We start from the raw sequence: 21763 nt of genomic DNA, 5'->3' as shown, positions 1-21763 counted from the left end.
TTAAATTAGCTTTTTAGTATTACATTTTAAAGTCTATGCTACGGTCAAGATTTTGTAATAGAAACCATATAGAAAAAAGAATACTAATTTAAAAACTTCCTATAGATATACAATATATTATATTATTCGGTATATATATTTTCTATATAATTTAGATATATATATATATATTATATATTATGTATATATACATATCGGATATATGATATAATGTTATACACATATAATATCTATATATATATATACTTGTATTTATATATATTAGATATATATATCTATATAAATATATGTATATATTATATATACAATATATCTATATATTAATATATATATATTATATTTACATATATACACTATACACACTCGGTGTGGGTTCAACATATATATAGATATATATACACATATACACACACACACACACAAAATATATATATATATACACACAGAGATAGATAGATAGATATAGTGGTCCTGGCTTGCTGCTTAATCAGTACATCAAAGTAGTTGATTCAAATATCCTATATATGTATATACCCTGCAAAAATACATTACAGTATGTTCTAAATTTTGTACCAGTTTCAAAACCCCTCTCACCCTTTACTGTACCTTAAAGATGTACTCTATAGAATGTTGATATATAATAGATGCAGTGTGATTGTGTGTGTTGTACAAATCTAAGCACAAGTTTCTAGCTGCCTCCTTCCAGCAATCTGCCTTCCATAATGTAGTTTCCAGCTTCCCCTAAGCCAGTATACAGATAGATATTTCACTTTAATTTATAGAGCACTGTGCGAGTTCATGAATTACAATTACCTTTTTAACCTTAAGCAGACCATAAAAAATAAAATACAATACTGTATGACTTGTAGCATCCAGGGATTGAACTTTGTGGCCAGAACTCTATCAGAAAGATATATACAGATGCATTACACTAAATGCAATACATTTACATTAACATTTTTTGATACAAGGAAACTATTATGAACTATAGAAAAAAAAGAAAGAAAAAACATGTATAGTCTGGTTTAAAATATGGCATCAGCCCTTTTAGCAGATGTGTCCCAGAGGTTCAGCATGATATAAAAATAAAGCATCTACAGTTAGCATTAGATCAAAAAACGATTTTAAATATCGCTGCTTATTTTTTAGTTAGGTCAGCTTTATTCAAAGTTCTTCCAAACACCCAACAGATGCAAAGTTTTACACTAATTAGAAACCATTAACATTCACAATTTAATTCTCTAATGACACCAACATTTGGATAAAACACATGTGTTAACTTGTTTCAAGTTCAACTTGACAAAACAGCGGCTCAAAACTATTGTAGGTTCATTAGCCTAGGCGTTACATGTTTACAGTCAGCAAAAGATTTTAGAACACATTCTAGCACAGCAGTGGAAAAGCTCACCTAACCCTATGGGTAGCATTTTTCCAGTCACCACACATAGGCTTAAAAAGTGTCAAATATGTATTTTGGACTTCACTTTCTGTCAGCAATGAGGAAATCTCATGCTTACCGAAACTACAATGTAAACATGTATTCGTGCAGTGCACCTATACCAAAACCTTCTGTATTTTAAAAGTAGATGGAAAAAAAAGGATTATAAAAGGGTGCCACCCAGTGGTAAAAAAACAAAATACACCAAGTGTTACCATTTTCTTCTCATTGCCAGTTCATTACAGGCCTGAGTATCAGGTTTTCACAACTGTTAGTACTGATATTTATGCACCTGCACTGTACAGCAAAATTACACATCATGCAAATGTGCAAAATTACTGTTTATAGACATACATATATTAGAATACATTTTTTCTATATATTCAGCTTTTATTAATTCTTTAAAAAGATGGAATAAAACAGACTTGTGGTGGATTTTATAAGCACATTTTACAGCACCAGGGAACACCCCTAGACTTGAACATCTACCTGTTTTTTGGATCAATGCTGGTACAACCCAAGATAAGTGGTTGATGCATACAGTGAGATTGCTTAGTGTTGTGAAATACTCTCATAAAATCCAGCTGCTCAACCTAGTGACAACTTTGGACAATAGCTCCCTTACTTGAAACAATGTACTTGTTATGCTTTTTGCTTAAGGAGCAACATTATTTTATTAACCAATCATAGTTAGGGACGTTGATAGAAGCCAGGAGCAGAAACAAAAAACCCAGGTACAACTCCAAGCTTTTTTCTAGACAAGTTACTTCTAGTACTAGGCTTTGTACAGCACCAATATATTGTCTGCCACTACACAAGCAATCAAGACTAGAATGTTTTCACAATGTTTATATTTAATTTTGAGCTAAATAAGGATGTCACATACTTAAACATTAAAATTATACAGAAAAATTGACCACAAAAGAACTGGAAACTTTAACCTAGCATCACAAAATGGTAATTTTCAAAAGGCAGAAAAAGCCGCATTGCTGAAGTTGTACATTTCCCCTTAGAACCCCAATTTAAACTGGGAATCCCCTGTGGCACACTGTAACATTAACTTTTTGCCCTGATAATCAGTTGTTTCAGATTATCAAGGTGTCAATTCATATACTTATGTATAGTGTGCTGCAAAAAGACAATTGTATTATAAATGTGTTTGGATAAGTATATTCTATAATTAAGTAGCAGCCGACATAAAAGCAAACACATATGGTGTCAAAAGAATAGTAAAATGAAAAAGAAACAACAATCCCACCTTCTTGTGAGGAACCGATTGGTGGCATATAATCAGGAATGTACTCCTTCCTCTCCTCAGCATCCTGGGTACCTGGCTGGGGAAACTGCAAGACGTTGTTCTTGCTGACAGGGAACAATGGGATCTGATGTGCAAAGCCAACTGGTTCAAGATTGTGGACATAATCTTCAAGTTCATTTAGGCTCACTCCCATCAGTTTGAATGCCGGTCCCACATCATCTAACATGGGGTCCGTTCGGCCATCTGAAAAAAAAAATATATATTTTTTTTTTGTGGAAAACTCACTACATCAACACTCTCTGAATATCAGAATTTCCCTGGCTCTTATGAAATTTAAATGTTCTATACAAGAAAATAATGTCTACCGTCTGCCAAACTCCAAATGTTACTCATGTAAAACAGGAATGCTATTTTGTCATTTCAAATTAAATGAACAATACTTCGGTTCCTTCCTAAGACTTAAATTCCAGTCAAAATATGTAAAATTATGATCAGTTCTCACAGTGACTTCATCAAATACTCCCTGTACTGCAGACTTAGCTGGGACTGTTGCAGAAATTACCAGTTTTTAAAACTGCATAGTTTAAATATATTGCATGACACATGTTAACATAACCTCTGTATTAAATGTTTAATACGAAAGTCATGAGTAGTCTATAAATTTGACTTAACAATGCATTTCTGCTAAAAATGCAAGCATCACTTAAATTGTCTACAACACAGCTTTGCAATGTTATTGAGAAAATTTGAAATGTTTGGTGCCGTCATGCACTGTATTACATACATGTGACCAATTCAAAATGTTTACAAAACTGTCTGAGGAGATGGATGACTTGCCAAACATACTGCAGCACAGTTCTTCACAGTTCAGATAGTGTAACTTCCCTCCGCTGAAACTTTTATTTTTACAGCATGGCCCAATAACATACAATATGGAATACAAAATGGACAAGTTCGTAAATACATGCTGCTAAATTTAGTACAAAAGTCTATTTAAAATTCTCAGATGGAAGCATTGAATCTTAAGAAAACTTAAGTTTTTTGTAAGTGTACTTTGAATGTTCTCGCTTCAGCTGCGTCATGTGCACACATAACTTATCGTTTTGGGGGTGAAACTGTTGAAAAAGAGAGATGAAAATAGTTTACTGTATGTCACATTATAGAGCCTGAAACATCACTACTACCATCTTCAATTAGACTTAAAAGGGCATTTTAGAAAATGTTCCTGTGGATATTCAAATGTTTAATGTGCTTTTTTCCACTATGAATTTGCTGCAGCATTGACTACAGATGGCACTGCACCATCTAGCTCTGGTTAAAAAAAAAAGTTCAAACGGGTTTTATTTTTAGAATAAATGAATAATGTTTGTCTGTATGATGACACACTATTTCTGAATTGGAAATGTTGTTTTAAACAGAAAACGAGCGAAAGAAAAACGAAGTCCTGAAAAAAGACAGGAGCTTATATAATTATTTCGGCTATGTTGCGAGATCTATGGTTATTTGTACGTGAACATCCCCCCTTGTAGATTAATAATGATGAGAACAATATAAACAACACGCACACGTACAACCATTCACTACTAGCACCAAATGCCGATGGACAGCATCAAGTTGTTCCGGCTTCAGCAGCTATCATTTTCTGAAATTAAATGCCAGTCAGTGTAAATAAAGTAACTCAGTCATTACACACACCAGCAGCAAAGCCAGTTATATATATATATATATATATATATATATATATATATATATATATATATATATGCGTGTGTGTGTGTGTGTGTGTGTAAATTACTACTGTACGTTATAATATTGTCAGGGGCAACTATGTAGTGCATTCTGCAGCAGTGATGAACTGTCTAGTCTAGGCCTCATATTGGAGCCCAGTGCCCACAGATGGTAACGTGATGTTGCAGCAGCGTAAATAAAGAGGTAATGTACTCACAGAGCTCGGAGTATCGATGGCAGCCCCTGGCCAACTGCTGTATATACCTGTGCAGGACATCGGTCAGGAGATCGCAGGCGGTGAGCTGGACCGAGTCCCAGCCGAGAGCCTGGCAGATTTGCGCCACCGACACCCGCAGCAGCGACCGGGAGTAGCTCTCACACATCCCGCTGGCTCTGTTCAGGGGCTTTTTCCAGTTAGTTCCAGGTTCAAATTGTGCTCCTCGTCCTCATGATGCATTAAATCCAATCGTATTGGAGAAGCAACTGGTTAATAATGTTACTGTTGACATTTAAAAGAATAAACATGTTAGCTCTAATGCGAAAGTCACCATCTTGATTTTCTTTATAAATAGTTCAGATCAATCCATCGCCGAGAGGGTCAATTGGGGGGTGCACATGCGCACTGGAAGGTTAAACTCGATGATGCTTCAATCAACTTTTCACTCTGGATGTTGTTATGCTATGTGGGGTTCAGTGAGGAAGGGTAAAATTTATGTTTTTATTTGGAGATGTTTGGAAACTGTACTTCAGATCAATTCGCGATAACTGTGGTCTTTGTTTTAAATAAGGTTATGTGTTATTTTCTTTCTTCAATTTGTTTGCATTTTTAGAATACCCGTAGGATGCTGCCAGTGAGTACTATGGTATTTTCTTATGCCATACATAAGAACGTTTACAAACGAGAGGCCATTCGACCCATCTTGTTCGTTTGGTTGTTAGCTTATGTCGATGTTGATTATTGTAGTAAATTGAAACTTTATTCTGTAGTTTAAGCTGAACCTCAATAAAGGCGCCTCTCCTCTGGCGAATATACAATGCCGTGTACTTCGCAGTATATATACATAAAGTTACGTAACTACTTTCTGCCATATGGTACTCAGTATTAAAATGGACGTATGAATCGTAGCATTGGCGGCAACACGAATGTTGTGAAAGTTCTGCTAATGTCGATTGCACAAAACGGAATGGGCAAAGGCTTGTTTTAGAACAAGAGTTTAATCGGTCATATCCCGTCTTTGAAATGGGTAATACGAATATTTAACTGCTGTACTCCACTGTTTACATCTTATGAACTTAACAAGCATTGATTTGTAGGGTTAGGTTTTACCCAAATACAATGAAACATAAGTGATTGCTTGTGAAAAAGATGTCAGGATTGTAGTACTCGGTGAACATTCCAAGGATGGCCAACCCTCCTATCAACCAGTAATATTAATTTCACTTTGATAGATTGAGCCACATAATTTATGCAGCCAACAATGAATACCAATCTGGCGGATTCAGGGGTACAATGATTTGCCTTTCGCTGCACCAGATTTGCTCTGAAATTAGCTATTGTAACAAAACAATTATTTATAGGTATGGTGCTTTATCAATTTATAAAGTACTGTAGAGTGATTAACCTGTAAAAGCCTGCTATTGTCAGTGCTGAGCAAGAGCTGGAGGCTAGCGTGACTACTATAAATCAGTGTGGTTCTTAGAGAATAAGAGGGTCTGCAAAAACAAAAACTGCATAATGCAAGATGCAACAGAGTAGACACTTCCAGAGAATTTCACCGTGACTAAATGTAGTTATTGTAATGGTTGTAAACTTCAAGTACAAGTATTTTAACATCCATAAACTGGCCATTTTAGGTACCCATTTTGTAATGTTCTTCCCTTTGTGAAAAAGAGTTGTTACTTCATCAGCTTGATCTTTCCAGGAGCACTTTTTTTTTAGTTAATTGATTTCGTGTCAACCCACGTAAGCCTCCCTCATAATAAACTGATGACGTGCAGAAATAAAATGTATCTTAAAATTTGAAACTAAACTGCTAGGTGTCTGCTCTTTCATTCTCAAAAACAGTTTTGCATATTTTTTTATTTAGTGGTTTAGGACAATTGCCAGGCCTGTTCAAAGGATTTTGTCAGTTCAAGCAGACAGGACCCCCAAATTTCTGTGCCCCTTATAAACAATACTATTAAGCATATTTAAGTTGAATACCAATATATTGTAATATACTCTCAATAAATACACAACCCTTTAAGTTAGTTTCACTATTTTTACATGAATATTTAAATTCATCATGTGGATTATCCTGCTGAAACAGGGCAACATCATTATACTTTGTCAAAAACTACATCGCACTCAGATAAAACACACCTTTTTACAATCAGTTTGTGAAGTTCTTAATTCTCTCAGAAGTGCTTCTCTTTAAACACTGATTGATATTTCATTCAGATATGCATTAACAACATGAACAAACTGTGCCCTGGATCTTGTTCTACTCAGTATATAATTAATCCTTAACATTTGCTAAACCATTATAAATTCAGAGATAAAACCAAGTCAGTAAAGTTCAGCCAGTTCCTTCATTAGTGTAAACGGATGAAAGCATTTAAGCAAAACACGTATCTAAGTGACTTAAGTTTCTATTGTAATACTAAAAAGTACAGTGCTCCCTCGTTTTGCTATCTGACACAAAGTGAAACACTAAAACATTGAATTGGTGAAGTAAAATGTAGTACTTTTACAATTGACTCAACATGGCAGAATTAATCAAATTTGTGAAATCAAGGGGCATGTTATATACAATTCAGCTGTGGAAAGTTTGGGCTGACTTGCATGTTTACTTTAGATAGTTCTTTCAGAATCTTATGTTTTGTAAATATCAAGATGTTCAGTTTTTTGTTCATTAGGTAAACAAATTCAATCACTGTTGATTTACAACACAACATATTTTATGAAACTCAAATGGAATAATTCTGTGCAAGATGTTTATTCAAATAATTTACAAACAGACTGAAGGGTTTCCATAAATTCTTGACAAAACAATTGACCAACAGTTGTTAACATGAACAGCAGACGCTCAGCAAGTCTGGAAAGTAACTGGTGTTCCACATTTACCTGTAAAAAGAGTACACATTAGAAATATGAATGACAATGTAAATAACTAAATTGTTAAACAAGCAGTAACTAGGGTGTTTGCTTGATAATTAAATAGTTTCACAAATAGAATTGTTTAACTGACATGCCTTTGAAAATACATTTAAGAAAATTATACAAGACAAAAAGGGTTAAATTAAAATGAGAAACTACTTATATATATATATATATATATAGATATATATATATATATATAGATATATAGATATATATATATAATATATCTATATAGATATATATATATATATATATATATATATATATATATATATATATATATATATATATATATATATATATATATATATATATATATACATACACACACACACACACACACACACACACACACACACACACACACACACAATTTCTTGGCATATGCCCTTACTCAGGGTGACTTACAATTGTATATAAAAAAATACATACAAGAATTACAACTAAGAGCAAGATAGAAAATACAATGACTTCAGTCCTAATAAGAGCAAATACAAAACAGTACAACTTGATATTGGGGCAGTTCAAGAGTAGATAAGTGTTGAGAGTTACATCAGTGTTAGGTAAAAGTGCAAGTGAAATACAATTTTTATATATATATCAAAACTTGCACTAGTGTTTTTTACTGTTATAACAACCTTGACTTGAATAAGGAAAAACATCAGTGAAATAGCTCGCATCACTTGATTCTCAAGGTGTGGTATCTGAAGCATAATCAACAAGTACAGAGAAACATCTGCAATTGACAAACCCAAGATTGGAAGACCCAAAATGCTGTCTAACAAGGATGACACACACACTGAAAACACAACACTTGTAAGTTTTACATCAATAGCTCAATGGGCACATACATAGTAGTATTTACATTTTAAATAGTGAGCTGGTAGGTCTGTTGATTGCTGATCTGAGTATTGTCCCTTGGGATAAACTACTGAGCTGAAATCATGTGAAATCAGTGTTTGGTATTTGAGTTGTTAAACTTGCCAACATGTGTTGATTAAGAATTTGTATAAAATAGCCATTTGAAAAGAAATGACTAACGCAAGAACAGCAAATGATATGACCATGCCCCACTTGAGTAATGAAGATCGCCTGGTTACTAAATCGGCATAATTGAAAGCAGTCTGTCTGTGAGAGAAGTTGCCCAGAGAATGAGATGTTCTACTTCAACAATCAGCAGACTAGTCCAGAAAAAACAGCTCTGTGAGGGACAGGCCACATCCTGGAAGGCAGAGCGTCACCACACCGGCCCAGGACTTATGCTGACCGTTGCGTTGTTTAAACCAACCGGTGGGGTGGTGAAAGTGTGATTATGTGGGAAGGAATCTCCTTTAACACAAGAATACCTTTGATGCAGATCGAGGGGAACCATACTGCTCAGCAATACATTGATGTTCTTGAGTTTAATTCTTGCAAGCCAATCCGGAAGTGTATTTTCCAGCATGACAATGCAAGACTGCATAGCACTAGGATTACAATTGCACGATTTCAAGAAAACAATGTCGTGGTCTTGCCTTGGCCAGCTTTTTCTCCAGGACCTGAGTCTAACAGAACACCTGTGGGACCACATCGCCAGTGCCATATACAGGAGGCAACCATGACCAACCAACCTTCACCAGCTGGCTGCAGCTGCACAGGAAGAGTGGCAGAACATCCCACTACAGGCTATCCAGAGGCTGATCAGGTCTATGCGTCAACGCTGCCAGGATTATGATATGCTCAGGGAGGTCATACCCGATATTAACTTTGTAATGTTGTACTTTGTAGTGAAAACGTATTCTTTGATCTGTATTTTTGTTAACATTTTCTGTAAAATATTTGATTAAATCCACTAGACCCAAGTGTTGCGTTTCTTTTTTGCATGCATGCATGCATACATATATATATATATATATATATATATATATATATATATATATATATATATATATATATATATATATATACACACACACACACACACACACATATATATATATATATATATATATATATATATATATATATATATATATATGTGTGTGTGTGTGTGTGTGTATATATATATATATATATATATATATATATATATATATATATAGAGAGAGAGAGAGAGAGAGAGAGAGAGAGAGAGAGAGAGAGAGAGAGAGAGAGAGAGAGAGAGATATATACACACACACACTAACATCCTACAGTAGTTACCTTTTGGGGGGGGGGGGGGGGGGGGGGGTGTTGAAATTCCTTCAAGCCCTATTTTAGTTGAACATGCAGCATGCAAGTGAGCAACAATAATGGGAGAAAGACATGCACGTGATGCATAATGGGCTGACTTTCCAAATGCAGCCATTGAGCAATTATCTAGTTTTAATTCACTTGTAAGCATTGGGTAATAACATTTGAAAGCAGCAGGGGTGGTGACAATGGTGATGAAAGCAGTCAAGGCAGTTGTAATAGGCAATATTGGTATTAGTATATGAAATAGCCCCATAATAATTACTAAGTTATGCAAAACGAAATTCAATGCATGCATTGCAATATTTAGAAATCAATAACAAACTATACAATTCTGGTCTAAATAAAAAAGGTACATATTATAAACAAATAGCTTTGGTAATTGATAGTTAAATCCAAGTTATTAAATTGCAATACTTTTATACTTACAGAGCAGCAGCACCAGATATAATTTCAATAAGCTCTTTGGTGATAACAGCTTGACGTGTACGATTGAATGTAAGAGTCAGCTTGTCAATGATCTCAGCTACATAAAGAAAGGAAAAGGTATGTTAGATACCAACAGGAAATAACCCATTACAGGTTTCAACAGGTCACTGATCTACAAGCAAAGCATGCAGAATAAAATCTCACAAAAGTCTATGCATAGTTTCACAGCATGCATTAAATTATACAAAGACATGTCATTACTATAAAACCTATACACAAAGTATGTGTATATGTAAATTACAATCTGTACATACTTTATATGACTGTGCCTCATGGCCCCATGGTCTACAAATCATCCACTATGCTCAATAAATTGTGCTAAAGAATATCCACAATATTTAACCACAATGTGATGAACTGAAAGCTCAGAGTATGTAATCCCTGTTGCCAGGAAAAAATAAAAAAATAAAATAAAAAAAGCATAAAGGATTAGATCTAAGCAAAGAACTCTATCAAAATACAACCACTTACCCTTGCTCTACACCCATCTCAAAAACATATTTACTTTATTGCAATTTGTACAAATCCCCCCCCAAAAAATTAAGTCAATCTTACAAGCATTCTTGCTGGCATTGTCCATAGCAGTCATCCTGGCACTCTGCTCACTTGTGGTGGACTCCTTCAAGCTGTAGTAAATAATGTTGACCAAAGCGAACTCCTGGTAATTTCTCAGCACGTCCGCATCAATGTCATCATAAATTCCCATGTTTTCTAAAATGATTAACAATCGTTACAAAGTAATAAAAAAAGTACCATCTTTAAAATTGACATTTACAGTAACTGAATATTTATCACATAAATGGTTCATTTAAACTTGGCTAAATAGTTTTAGCAATATACATAAAATGAGATCAAGTGATTAACCCACACATCAAATTTTAAGTATTCCAAGGTCCTTGCGGCAAAAAATCTGGGGGATCAATTTAATGATCTAAACCAGAGGTTTTCAACCAGTGCATACCCCTGGGGGTACGTCTAAGGGTCAAAGAGAAGATTCAGAAACACAAAAAAAAACAAATGCAAAAACTATAGTTTCAAAATGATCATCCACGAACACGTGATTGATCCCCCAGCCCCCACTGTTACCTATTAGAAGAGATTGTGTCCCTTTGAATTATTTTTATGTTGGCTTAAAAACAAAATTAACAACTTTTATCTTGAGGATAACGTTTGTAAACCTTTTAAATGGCACAATTATGCTGAAATAAATAATTGGTAACATGATAAACAATTACGGTGCAGGCTATTTTGGATTATTTATAATAACTTTGTTGAATAGAAAGTAAATGTGTTTGTTTCCGAAGATATTCCCAAATACTGTCTTGATTCTGTGCATCCAAAGACTTGTAAGAGTTTAAAAACTACTCTTGTATTTTGTCCTAAACCAGCAGTTTCTCAGGTCACAAACAGTTGTGACAAATGATATATCAAATAAACAGAAAAAATACATATTTTTTAAAATCAGATTAATCTGCCTTTTGTTGTACCTGTAGTACCATTTAGTAGAGCGAAAATTGTAAAGGGGTACAGCAGAAACATTGAGAGAGTAGGGGTGCAGTTTTATAAAAAATGTTTAAAACTACTGATCTAAACAGTGACTGATCTAAATTTGAGATGCACACTGCAAGGAAGAGCAAGGAGCATAGCAATCAGGAAAGACCAACAAATCCATTCAATGTCTCTGGCACTTGGGTATGCAGGGATACCCGACCACTAAGGATTTAAATGAAAGTCTATTTTTGGTCAGTCAACTACTCTTACCTGAGTTTGCAATAGTATCAACAGAGAACACAGGCTTCTCATCAGTCTTGTATGAGATAACAGACCTGTTAATGATACACAAAAAAGTATTTTTTTTATTTATTTGTTTTTAACATGAACAAACACTTTAAATAACAGTCTTGAACATATCACTTACAAACAGCACAGTGATTCTCACCTGAATTTGTTGTAAATGACAGATCCTTGGTCAAATTCATATCCAGAATTTATCAGATTAGTGGCAATGACCGATGCATCTCCAAAGGTTGGAGGTTTACGCCCTACTTCCTTGAAATTAAGCAGAAGGTGGTCTTTATGAGTCCTGCAAAAATGAAAGGTTTTATAATTATTGTACAAGCGGGTGTTGCCACATTTGCCCATTAATTTATCTTTCGGTATTCAGTTGCATATAGAAATGTGTTCACTGCAATATTAAAATTAAAACCAGCATCTCCACTCCAGTTGCCATGCTGGCAAGAACAGGCTGCAATTTGTTAAGAGTACAGGGTCAATTCTTGGCCCAACCGTTTTCTTTGTATATGCTGCCTATGGGCAACATTAGGCATAGCTATGGGGTTAATTTTCTTTGTTACGCTGATGATACACAGCTATATTTATCCCTGAAACAGGGCGACACCTCGACTGTAAATATTTTGAGCATCTGTCTTGCTGACAAAAAAACAGATGCTTGAAAACTTTACTGCTAAACTCAGACAAAACAAGTGAGGATTCTGGGAATTCAGAAGCAACAATGTAATATGCCTGATTTACTCCTTGGTTGCGTCTCTTATGAACATGCAGACAAAATTAGAAATTTGTCTCTTGAGACACACATCAGGAATATTACAAAAATGTATTTTTACCATCCAAGACATAACCAAATTTTTGTATCTAGAATTGATTATAGTAATGCTCTATTCTCTGGTACCAAAGCCATGTTATATCTCAACTGTAACTTCCTGTGCTAGCATCTCTGCACTGGCTTTCGGTCCAATTCAGGACAGATTTTATGGTGTTGCTTTTAACTTAAGGCATTAAATGGCCTTGCACCACCGTATTTAAAATTATCTTTCAATACCATCCTAGATGTCCACTCAGATCACAGAATGCCACGTTGCTTACTGTCCCACAGATTTAAAAAAAAAAACAGGTAGTAGAGAATTCAGCTATAGGGCCCTAAAACTCTAATGATCTGCCTAGCTCTGTATGGGATGCACCACATGTCACTGCTTTTAAAACAAGATTAAAAAACACACTTTAAGGTAGCATTTTTATGTTAGTGATGTCCCTTTTATTCTCTGCTTTGTTGTACTGTTCTATGTGTTTCTTTTGCATTCTTTTATTAATTTGTCAATGTTTTTATTCATGTGAAGTGCTTTGCAGCAATTTTCACTGTGAATGGCACTATATTCAAAATAAAGATCATATTATAAGAATCCAGATGACGCAAGGGATAAACCTCTCTTCTGAAAGGGCCCCAAAGGGCACGTTCTCTTGAATATAATAGCATTCAAATTCCATGCTATTAAGTCGGCAAAATTGGATCATATGATTTAAAATCAACACTAACCAAAATGATACAACAGTGAATGTTTTTAGAAAATAGTTGACATTCATTTCTCTAAAATCATTGTGGGGAAAAAAGCATGAATTGTTATCCAGAATGTTATCCAAAAATTATTCGATGCATGACAATGAGAGAAAACAAACAGCATGTTAACAGACTGATAAATGATTACCTGTACAGCAGACCTCTCAGCTTGTCACCAACACTAATCACCATTATCTCCTTCCCAGCACTTGTCAGATTTGCAATTTCACTCTTGATAGCCTTAGCAACATTTGAGTGAATGGCACCACAAAGACCACGATCAGAGGACACTCCAATAATGATGTGCTTGCTCTTGTCTTCAGTGGACTTGATCTCTGCTTTTTCATACAGGGCTACAAAAAGATAAAGAAGACACTGGTACCTATGATGTGCAGTAACTAAAATGAAGACTAATGCACTTGTATTGCCAAGGAATCAATACATGAACAATCTTGAAAATTCCAGTTAGGTTAAATGTTAACATTTATAAATGTATATCCCAGAGAAAAAAAAAAAAAAAAAAAAAAGATAATTAACTTATTCTGTAACTAAAAAAAGTTGTTGAATCTTACTCGCAGAAAGCTTGTGAGATTGGCTGTGGTTCCAGACCTTGGTTTATGACCTTGAGCAAGTACAAGTAACAGACCCCCCCCCCTCCCCCTCCCCCCTCCCCCTCCCAACCAACTTTCATTCACCCAGAGTATACCACAATTATTTAAATAACAATAAGTGGGATATGTAAAATCTGTACCTAGGGCACCAGTTCCATAGACTCGAGCTTGCTTCAGTTCTCTTTCAGCCCTTGCATACTTTGCTGCAGCAACCATCTTCATGGACTTGGTGATCTTCTGGATATTCTTGATGGATTTCAAACGCATGGTGACTAGAAAAAAAAAAAAAAAACACATGGATTTCAAAGGTATGGTGAGTAGAAACAAACAAAAAAAAAACATACAAAAAACAAATGTATAAACTTTGCGAATTTCTTGCCCTGTGATTATGATTTATACATAAGTGTGTGGTTTTTTGGGGGGTGGTGAGGAGTTTTTTTTTTTTTTTTTTTTAATTATTAAAAATGTCACATCAACTAACTATACTGTTCTGCATGAGCTTCTTATTTTGAACAACTGTACAAAAACATGGTACTTGACTCCTATTAAACATTATTACTTTTTTTGTATTTATGGTGGTGGTTTAAATGAAATTAACACAGTGTGAATGTCTGACCAAGAAATAACACTTACTGTCCTTCAGTGTAGCCATGGTCCTGACTTGGCCACTGCAAAACAAAACATTTGAGAAGAACACTTAATTGGATTTCAAACCTAAAGATATGCTGGAGCCTTAGTATTTTAAAATACTCGCGCAAATATAGACACTATAATTTGCTCTCTTCGACAATGCATATGAAACGCTTGTTTAGGTGACGAACATTCAACCTATATAACGCTTGTCTATTCGTGTTTACATGTTTATACATCAAACCAAAATGCTGACAGGCAGTATTTTGTTTTACACACACAAAGAAAACGTCTTATGGTCCTTGACTGTTATAGATACTACGGTATTCATTCTAGATTTAATTTGTACTTAGGACTATCGTCCTATTCAGTATAATACAGTGTGACACTAATGACCTGTACTTGGTCAAGATCTTTTTTTTTTTTAAGTATAACATCACATACTAAAGCAACTGCATTTTCAAATTTCTTTGCAGTACGGTATCGTCGATAAAGCACACAAGTTTTACCCAACATGTTTCATTCAATAAGTATGCAATGACATTGACGCGCTAAAAAAAACAAGCCTGCTCCAATAACAAATATGATCTTCGTAAATAAAACGTCAAATCAAGTCTAGTATTATGTGAATTAAAACAGATTTTTGTTTTATAATGCACATCATCAATGAACCTGCTCTTATTCTACAAATTACTACATTATGGTAATCTGTACCACTTCTGCAGTAGGCAGGCCTGCCGGTGACCATTTGTCCTTTTAATCATCGCTTTACCTGAATTGCCTGTCAAACAAAACAATCAGATTTCGCTTATAAAACATACACACTAACTTTTAAGCATGAGAAATAACATATGATTTTGTATTTTAAATAATATTACCATTGAGGCTGGAAAACCAAAGTGCTGGTTCTGGCAAACATGGTGACTGCGGGGAAGGTCAGACGCCGCTAACTGCGCAGGCGTAAATGGAGGAACTCTCCATCCTGCGAAGTATCTTTGTAATCGGATGGTGAAGTCTCGCGACACTAAATCACACTAAATAGAAGCACACTAAATCATGACGTCTCAACGGTGAACGCAGAAACTGATGAGATTATACGCAAAGGTTCTCGTTTTGATGACGTAAACGTCAATGTTAACAAACGTGAACAGTGTTATGGTTTTCGGAGAGCGGGGCTGTTTATAGTTTGTTTGATTTTATTGTGTTTCAAAGTGAAAGAAAATGGGGAAAGCGGAATTTCTATCGCCAAAAGCCATCGGCAACAGGATAAAATCTAAAGGGCTACAGAAACTGAGATGGTATTGTCAGATGTGTCAGAAACAGTGTAGAGATGAGGTAAGTCCTGCGTTTGATTAGCTGGGTTTGGTACGGTATTTTGTTTATTTATTCTATGTTGTTTGTATTAAATAATAAGTTTGCCCTGAACAGATTTCTCATGTATACATACTTTAAGTTTGTTTAGTTTAGAAATATAACTGTATCAAGATATTTTTTTTAAATTGTTGAACTATAATCGCTTCTGCATTTCCTGAATCTCATATTTGGGCAATATTTACTAACCATACGGTTTCAGAAACTGTCTTGCTCAGCACTCCCTTCATGTACCTTGTTATGTCCGTTTCATAACTTTCCCCAACTGTGTAGTTGTAGCTGCGGCAGGTTCCTTCTGATTTTTATGCTGACAACATTTACAATAGTCACATTTTTACCATTATTGGCCCCTCAATCATAAAACCTTTGATCATAACCAAACAGTAGTGTTACAAGTTTATATTTCAGATCCAAGAGTGTCATGTTATCATTTTGTGTGTGTGTGTGTGTGTGTGTGTGTGTGTGTGTGTGTGTGTGTGTGTGTGTGTTATTTTTGTATTTGTTAGAATGGATTCAAGTGCCACTGCATGTCCGAATCTCACCAGAGACAACTATTGCTTGCTTCAGAGAATCCTGACCAGTTTATGGACTACTTTTCAGAGTAAGTGTGTATCTGCAAGAGCACCTTATTGCTAAACGTTTTCAACGGAATTATTCTGTACCCTCTGTATCAGATAGAATACGTTGTAAAATAATCTAAAGAATAGAAGTCTGTTGCATATTCAGCTTTATTAATCTTGAATGTTCTAACACTGCACTTTAGTATAACAGTATATATAATATTATATATATTTATATATATATATATATATATATATATATATATATATATATATATATATATATTAGTATTATTATTATTATTTTTTATTCATTCATTCCAGGGAGTTCAAGAATGAATTTTTAGAGCTGGTTAGAAGAAGATTTGGTAAGATTTGTTTCATACAGAATCTCCGCTGTAAACAACATCCAACACTTTCACTTTTCTTTCTTGTTATGGTGTTAACATGTTGTTAATTGATCATTTTAGGAACAAAGAGGGTACACAACAATATTGTGTATAATGAGTACATCAGTGACAGAGAACATGTCCATATGAATTCCACACAGTGGGAAACACTGACGGATTTCACGAAATGGTTGGGCAAAGAAGGTATGCTTTTTACAATAATGAAACCTGTAGTTCTTTTTTTTTTTTTTTTGGTTGTTTTACAAGTCGTTTCCTGTTGGCTGAAACTAACATTCATTTCCAATCTTGTGTGTGTTATAGTCTGCCATTCTGTTATATTGCCAGTAGGCCTAATGATCTGTTCCTGTATGTTTAGGTTACTGTAAAGTGGATGAAACACCCAAGGGTTGGTACATGCAGTATATAGACAGGGACCCCGAAACTATTGCAAGGCAGCAAGAACTTGAGAAAAAGAAAAAACAGGACTTGGATGACGAAGAGAGGAGTGCAAAATTCATTGAGGAGCAAGTTCGGAGAGGAAAGGAAGGAAAGGAAGGAAAAGAAGGGGTACAGATTTCTATTTTATATTTCACTCAAAGAACAAAACTGCCTGTCCCACAAAGTGTGCAAACATAGATAATTTTCCTTAAAATAATGCACAATTGAACTTTCTATAAATATTTTAGCAGGGCTAAAATACATGGTCGGAGTTTAGGAACAAAGAGAGGAATTTGCAATATTTAAGATAGTTTAGTAATAACTAGTGCATAGTCTTTCAAGGCATGTTGCTAATCTTAAACTTACAATTGTGTAATGCAAATGGTAAGCAGTGACAATTATATTGAAGCTACTGAGCCACTGTTTCTGCAGCAGGAGGCCTGCTGTTGCACATTTTGCCCTTTTAATTGCTTTATCTGAATTGCTTGTCCAAAACCACTCAGATGGTCAGATTTTGTTCATAAATAAGTTGCATCTTCTCATTTGCTAAACATAAGCAACATTATGTTACCAAGCTAACGTTGGCATGGCCCAGTCTGGGAAGATTCCACTTAGATTTGTGCGTGTGTACAGTAGGGCTGTATGTGAACTTCAGCAGTTGATTTTCCTCTCAATCACGGAGGAGTGCAAAGTGAGCCCCAGGCTTGATCAGCAATGGAAAATGGATTTTAAAGGCCAGTATAAATACAATTTTAACATGTGTTCCCCCTAGGAAACATCGTTTTTCACAGAATTAAAAAGAGAAAACGAAGAAGAAAAAGGTATGTTAAAATGTCTATTTGAATGGTTTATTGAATAACTCTTGGTTTTTTTTGCATCATTTACTCAGTCATTGGTATGTGGACACAGGAGATTATGCAGCTGAGACTTAATGCTACTTGTTTATTCAAACTGTGCTCGTACAATCCTGCCTGCTGTCCTGTCGGTCATATTTTAAAGGGTACTTTGCTAGTTCATACTAGCCTAAAATTCTGTTGAATGTGAAACATTAAATCTTTAATATGATCACTCATTTACCTTTTGAATGCTTCAGTTTTTTATTGTTTTATTCCCTAGTTGCATTCAGTTTAAACAAGGGACCAAGTACATCTGCTGCAACTTCTTCAAAGTCAGGGTAAGAAATATGTTGCGGAATTATGTTCCATACACTAATTTGTTTCATACCATGAAGAGTTTTGATAGCTAGTTAAGTTACTGTATGGTCACAATTTTCAAAATGAGTAGTGTTTCTAAATTGATGGGTTGGTTTGTTCCTCAACAACGTGTTTCTGTCTTTTAGTACTTCTTTTGGTCCCAGTGCACTGCAGGCTGCAACTGCATCAGTGAAACGAAAGGAAGCGAGCCACAGTTCTGAGTCTAAGGAGAAAAAGAAGAAATCTGCCCTGGATGAAATCATAGAAGTACATATTTAAAATCCATCCCTGCATGTTATTTATAACATAACTTTGTTTTGTTATTCTCTGAATCATAAGCAATAATGAATAAAGGATTGTTGCATTTATTTACTGTTTGCTGCTCTAGAAAGAGTGCAACGAAGAGCAAACCAGAATTATTCTGGGTTTAAAAGGCATGTCATATGCAGACAGGCTAAAAGAATTGAGTCTATTCAGTCTTGAACAAAAAAGACTACGGGGCGTTCTGATGCAAGCATTCAAAATTGTAAAAGGTATTGACAGTGTTGACCCAAGGGACTTTTTTGACCTGAAAGGAAACAAGGACCAGAGATCACAAGTGGAGATTAGATAAAGGGACATTCAAAACAAAAAAATAGGAGGCACGTTTTTACACAGAGAATTGTTGAAGTCTCCCAGCCATGTTGTTGAAGCTGACACCCTGGGATCTTTCAAGAAGCTGCTTGATGAGATTCTGGGATCAATAAGCTACTAACAACCAAACGAGCAAGATGGGCCGAATGGCCTCCTCTCGTTTGTAAACTTTCTCATGTTCTTATGTTCTTATTTATGTAGGTTTACCATTAATTTAAAAAAAAATAGTTAAGTTACTCATTACTGGATTTCTTGTTCATTTTAGATGGAAGAACAAAAAAGGAAAACATCCAGAACAGACTATTGGCTGCACCCTGTAAGTATTCTGCAGAAGCACACTAATGCATCTATAGACTAATACAACTTAAGAGCAATTAAAGTCAATTTAGGTCTTTAAAACCTTGGATTCTGGAGATTTTATCAGGTTAAACAAAATGGTTACTACTGTATTGTGGATTCAGAGCCACCATGTTATACTGCAGGTGTCCATTTGAGCATTTGAGTCAAAAGTTATAAGTCAAAGAATAATATTTAGGGTATTATTATTATTATTATTATTATTATTATTATTATTATTATTTTTCCCACCAGAATATTGTTGTGAAAGTATTAACCAAGAGGCTGGGTGATAACTATTACAAGAAGAAAGGAGTAATAAAGGTAATGTATAAGCCCAGGTGTGAGTTTGAGAGTGGAATAAGGTAGAGGTCAAGCACTGGTGGCTTGTGATTTATGTAATAAAATGTAAGGTTTGAAAGAAAAAATATTGACACTTCGTTGTAATAATGAATAGGATGTCCAGGAGAAGTACACAGCGATTATAAAGATGGTGGATTCTGGAGACAAACTGAAAATTGATCAGGCTCATCTGGAGACGGTCATTCCAGCACCGGGTAAAAACAATAGTAAAGTAATTTGGATAAACACAAGTACTGTGCTAAAGAATTTTGTTTCGTATATAAAAAGCTGCAGATAAAGTATATTAGTCTTATATTAGAGCATATAAACCTGCTTTTACCCAGGCTTGTTAAATGATCTTCTGCTTTATTGCATTATGCACATGTATGGGATTTTAGTAGAAAAAATGGGGGATTGTTTTGCAGTGTAATTTTGTATATTTGTATTACTACACATTTATATTGTTTATATGTAATGTTTATTTCTTCAGGAAAACGAGTACTGGTGTTAAATGGTGGTTACGGGGGAAGTGAAGCCATCCTTGATTCTATAGATGAAAAGAAGTTTACTGCCTTAATAACTCTTGATTCTGTAAGTGTTATGCATGACTTCTGCCATTTTGCCCCCTATATACGTGTTTGAATAGTCCTGACCCTTTTTAAAGGAAGGGGTTCAGATAATGTTGAAATGTGTGGATAGTAATGATTCATCTTAAAGCTCATTGTAGTTTACCAAATGGTTCTTGAATGTGTTCTCGTTTGTACTCCTTGTTAAATGATCATTTGATCTTACGTATCCTAAAAGTAGCCTATACATGTAGTATTGTAACCAGCATACCATGGTATATATCTAGAGCTTGAAGTTTTGTTGGGTTTTGTTGATTATTAAACTTATTTTGAGCCGATTTTGTTTCCTAATTAAACTCTCAGAAAAAGCTGTTAATTAAAATGACTCTTGTTTCTACCTTCATATCTTGACTGAGTCTGATTCTGCTTTGTTTAACTACTACTAATTGACATTTAAAGAGCGGTAGAGAGAAGGAAAATAGAACCCGAAAAGTTCAAGCTCTGTCTATATCATAGAGTGAAATTTAGTGTGCTGTTACACCCCTAGTGGATTGAAGAAATTACTTTGCAACTGATGCTCACAATGTTTTGATTTTAGGGGCGCTTAAAAGGACGGAAAGTTGATGTCCCATATGAAGATATTTCCAAGCTGGCTTGAATAATAAGTTTCACATATTTTCTGAAAGACCTAGACACTATGTTGCTATCTTAGCTTTTCAGGACAATAAACTCTACTATGTCAGGGTTATCATTATTTGCACTGAATAATGCTTAAAATTGAACTCTTGAAAGTTTTAATATTCCTATTAACACTGTGTAAAATCTTCCTGTGTTAAATGTTGCGGTACAGTTCTGTATTGATTGTGTCATGAAAAAGAATAGTGTTTTAATTACATAGTTCATATTAGTTTTTTTTTTTTTCCCCAAATACATAATAAAATGTTTTCTCTCACCTGTGCAGTGGTGTTTGGGTTACAAATAGTCAAGATCCGAATCAGAATAATTTGTTTTCTGATTTAATATAATTCTTGCACTTGAGCTCCTCCTTTTCTGCCATAGCCTCAGTTCAAAGCACT

At 34.8% G+C, this 21763-nt stretch overlaps 3 protein-coding genes across 4 annotated transcripts in view; 1 reads left to right on the top strand and 2 right to left on the bottom strand.

Annotated features, from left to right (window-relative positions):
- Positions 1 to 4991, bottom strand: part of LOC121318262 (transcription initiation factor TFIID subunit 3-like) — a 56880-nt gene extending 51889 nt beyond the window's left edge. The window contains exons 1-2 of the mRNA XM_041254737.1: positions 4642 to 4991; positions 2697 to 2939 (exon numbers count right to left, since the gene is read on the bottom strand). Coding sequence (XP_041110671.1) covers positions 2697 to 2939; positions 4642 to 4807 — 409 coding nt within the window. The 5' untranslated portion in view covers positions 4808 to 4991. The remainder of the gene's footprint in view (positions 1 to 2696; positions 2940 to 4641) is intronic.
- Positions 4992 to 7386: 2395 nt separating this feature from the next.
- On the bottom strand, positions 7387 to 15843 carry LOC121318261 (ATP synthase subunit gamma, mitochondrial-like). Of its 2 annotated transcripts, XM_041254735.1 has the most exons (9): positions 15738 to 15843; positions 14863 to 14897; positions 14370 to 14501; positions 13767 to 13971; positions 12206 to 12349; positions 12028 to 12092; positions 10822 to 10977; positions 10207 to 10303; positions 7387 to 7530 (listed from the first exon to the last, which is right to left on the bottom strand). In XM_041254735.1, the coding sequence occupies exons 1-9, from the start codon at positions 15776 to 15778 to the stop codon at positions 7527 to 7529; spliced, it is 879 nt and encodes a 292-aa protein (XP_041110669.1). In that variant the 5' UTR covers positions 15779 to 15843; the 3' UTR covers positions 7387 to 7526. The 2 variants fall into 2 exon arrangements, with proteins under 2 accessions (XP_041110669.1, XP_041110670.1); XM_041254736.1 differs by lacking the exon at positions 7387 to 7530 and having other exon boundaries at positions 10203 to 10303.
- A 130-nt stretch (positions 15844 to 15973) lies between these two features.
- Positions 15974 to 21639, top strand: LOC121318260 (DNA/RNA-binding protein KIN17-like). Its single transcript, XM_041254734.1, has 13 exons — positions 15974 to 16194; positions 16737 to 16831; positions 17115 to 17158; positions 17261 to 17383; positions 17556 to 17746; positions 18390 to 18438; positions 18734 to 18791; positions 18957 to 19077; positions 19709 to 19759; positions 20035 to 20103; positions 20237 to 20336; positions 20612 to 20712; positions 21286 to 21639. Exons 1-13 carry the CDS (start codon positions 16081 to 16083, stop codon positions 21343 to 21345), a joined length of 1176 nt encoding a protein of 391 aa, XP_041110668.1. The 5' UTR covers positions 15974 to 16080; the 3' UTR covers positions 21346 to 21639.
- Positions 21640 to 21763: the final 124 nt, after the last annotated feature.

Source organism: Polyodon spathula, chromosome 7 (assembly GCF_017654505.1).
Source record: "Polyodon spathula isolate WHYD16114869_AA chromosome 7, ASM1765450v1, whole genome shotgun sequence".
Taxonomy (NCBI): domain Eukaryota; kingdom Metazoa; phylum Chordata; class Actinopteri; order Acipenseriformes; family Polyodontidae; genus Polyodon; species Polyodon spathula.
The sequence above is the reverse complement of the archived record's forward strand: the minus strand, read 5'-3'. Positions and strand labels throughout refer to the sequence as shown.

What these genes read in the sequence shown, in the direction of transcription:
- LOC121318261 (XM_041254735.1), bottom strand. Translation starts at nt 15,778, where the DNA reads ATGTTTGCCAGAACCAGCACTTTGGTTTTCCAGCCTCAATG. An exon ending in CATGGCTACACTGAAGGACA is followed by an intron (nt 14,502 to 14,862) that starts GTAAGTGTTATT and finishes TTTTTTTTCTAG; the next exon opens with TCACCATGCGTTTGAAATCC. An exon ending in CAATGCCAGCAAGAATGCTT is followed by an intron (nt 10,304 to 10,821) that starts GTAAGATTGACT and finishes TTCTTTATGTAG; the next exon opens with CTGAGATCATTGACAAGCTG.
- LOC121318260 (XM_041254734.1), top strand. Translation starts at nt 16,081, where the DNA reads ATGGGGAAAGCGGAATTTCTATCGCCAAAAGCCATCGGCAACAGGATA. An exon ending in GAAATGGTTGGGCAAAGAAG is followed by an intron (nt 17,384 to 17,555) that starts GTATGCTTTTTA and finishes CTGTATGTTTAG; the next exon opens with GTTACTGTAAAGTGGATGAA. An exon ending in AGAAGAAAGGAGTAATAAAG is followed by an intron (nt 20,104 to 20,236) that starts GTAATGTATAAG and finishes AATAATGAATAG; the next exon opens with GATGTCCAGGAGAAGTACAC.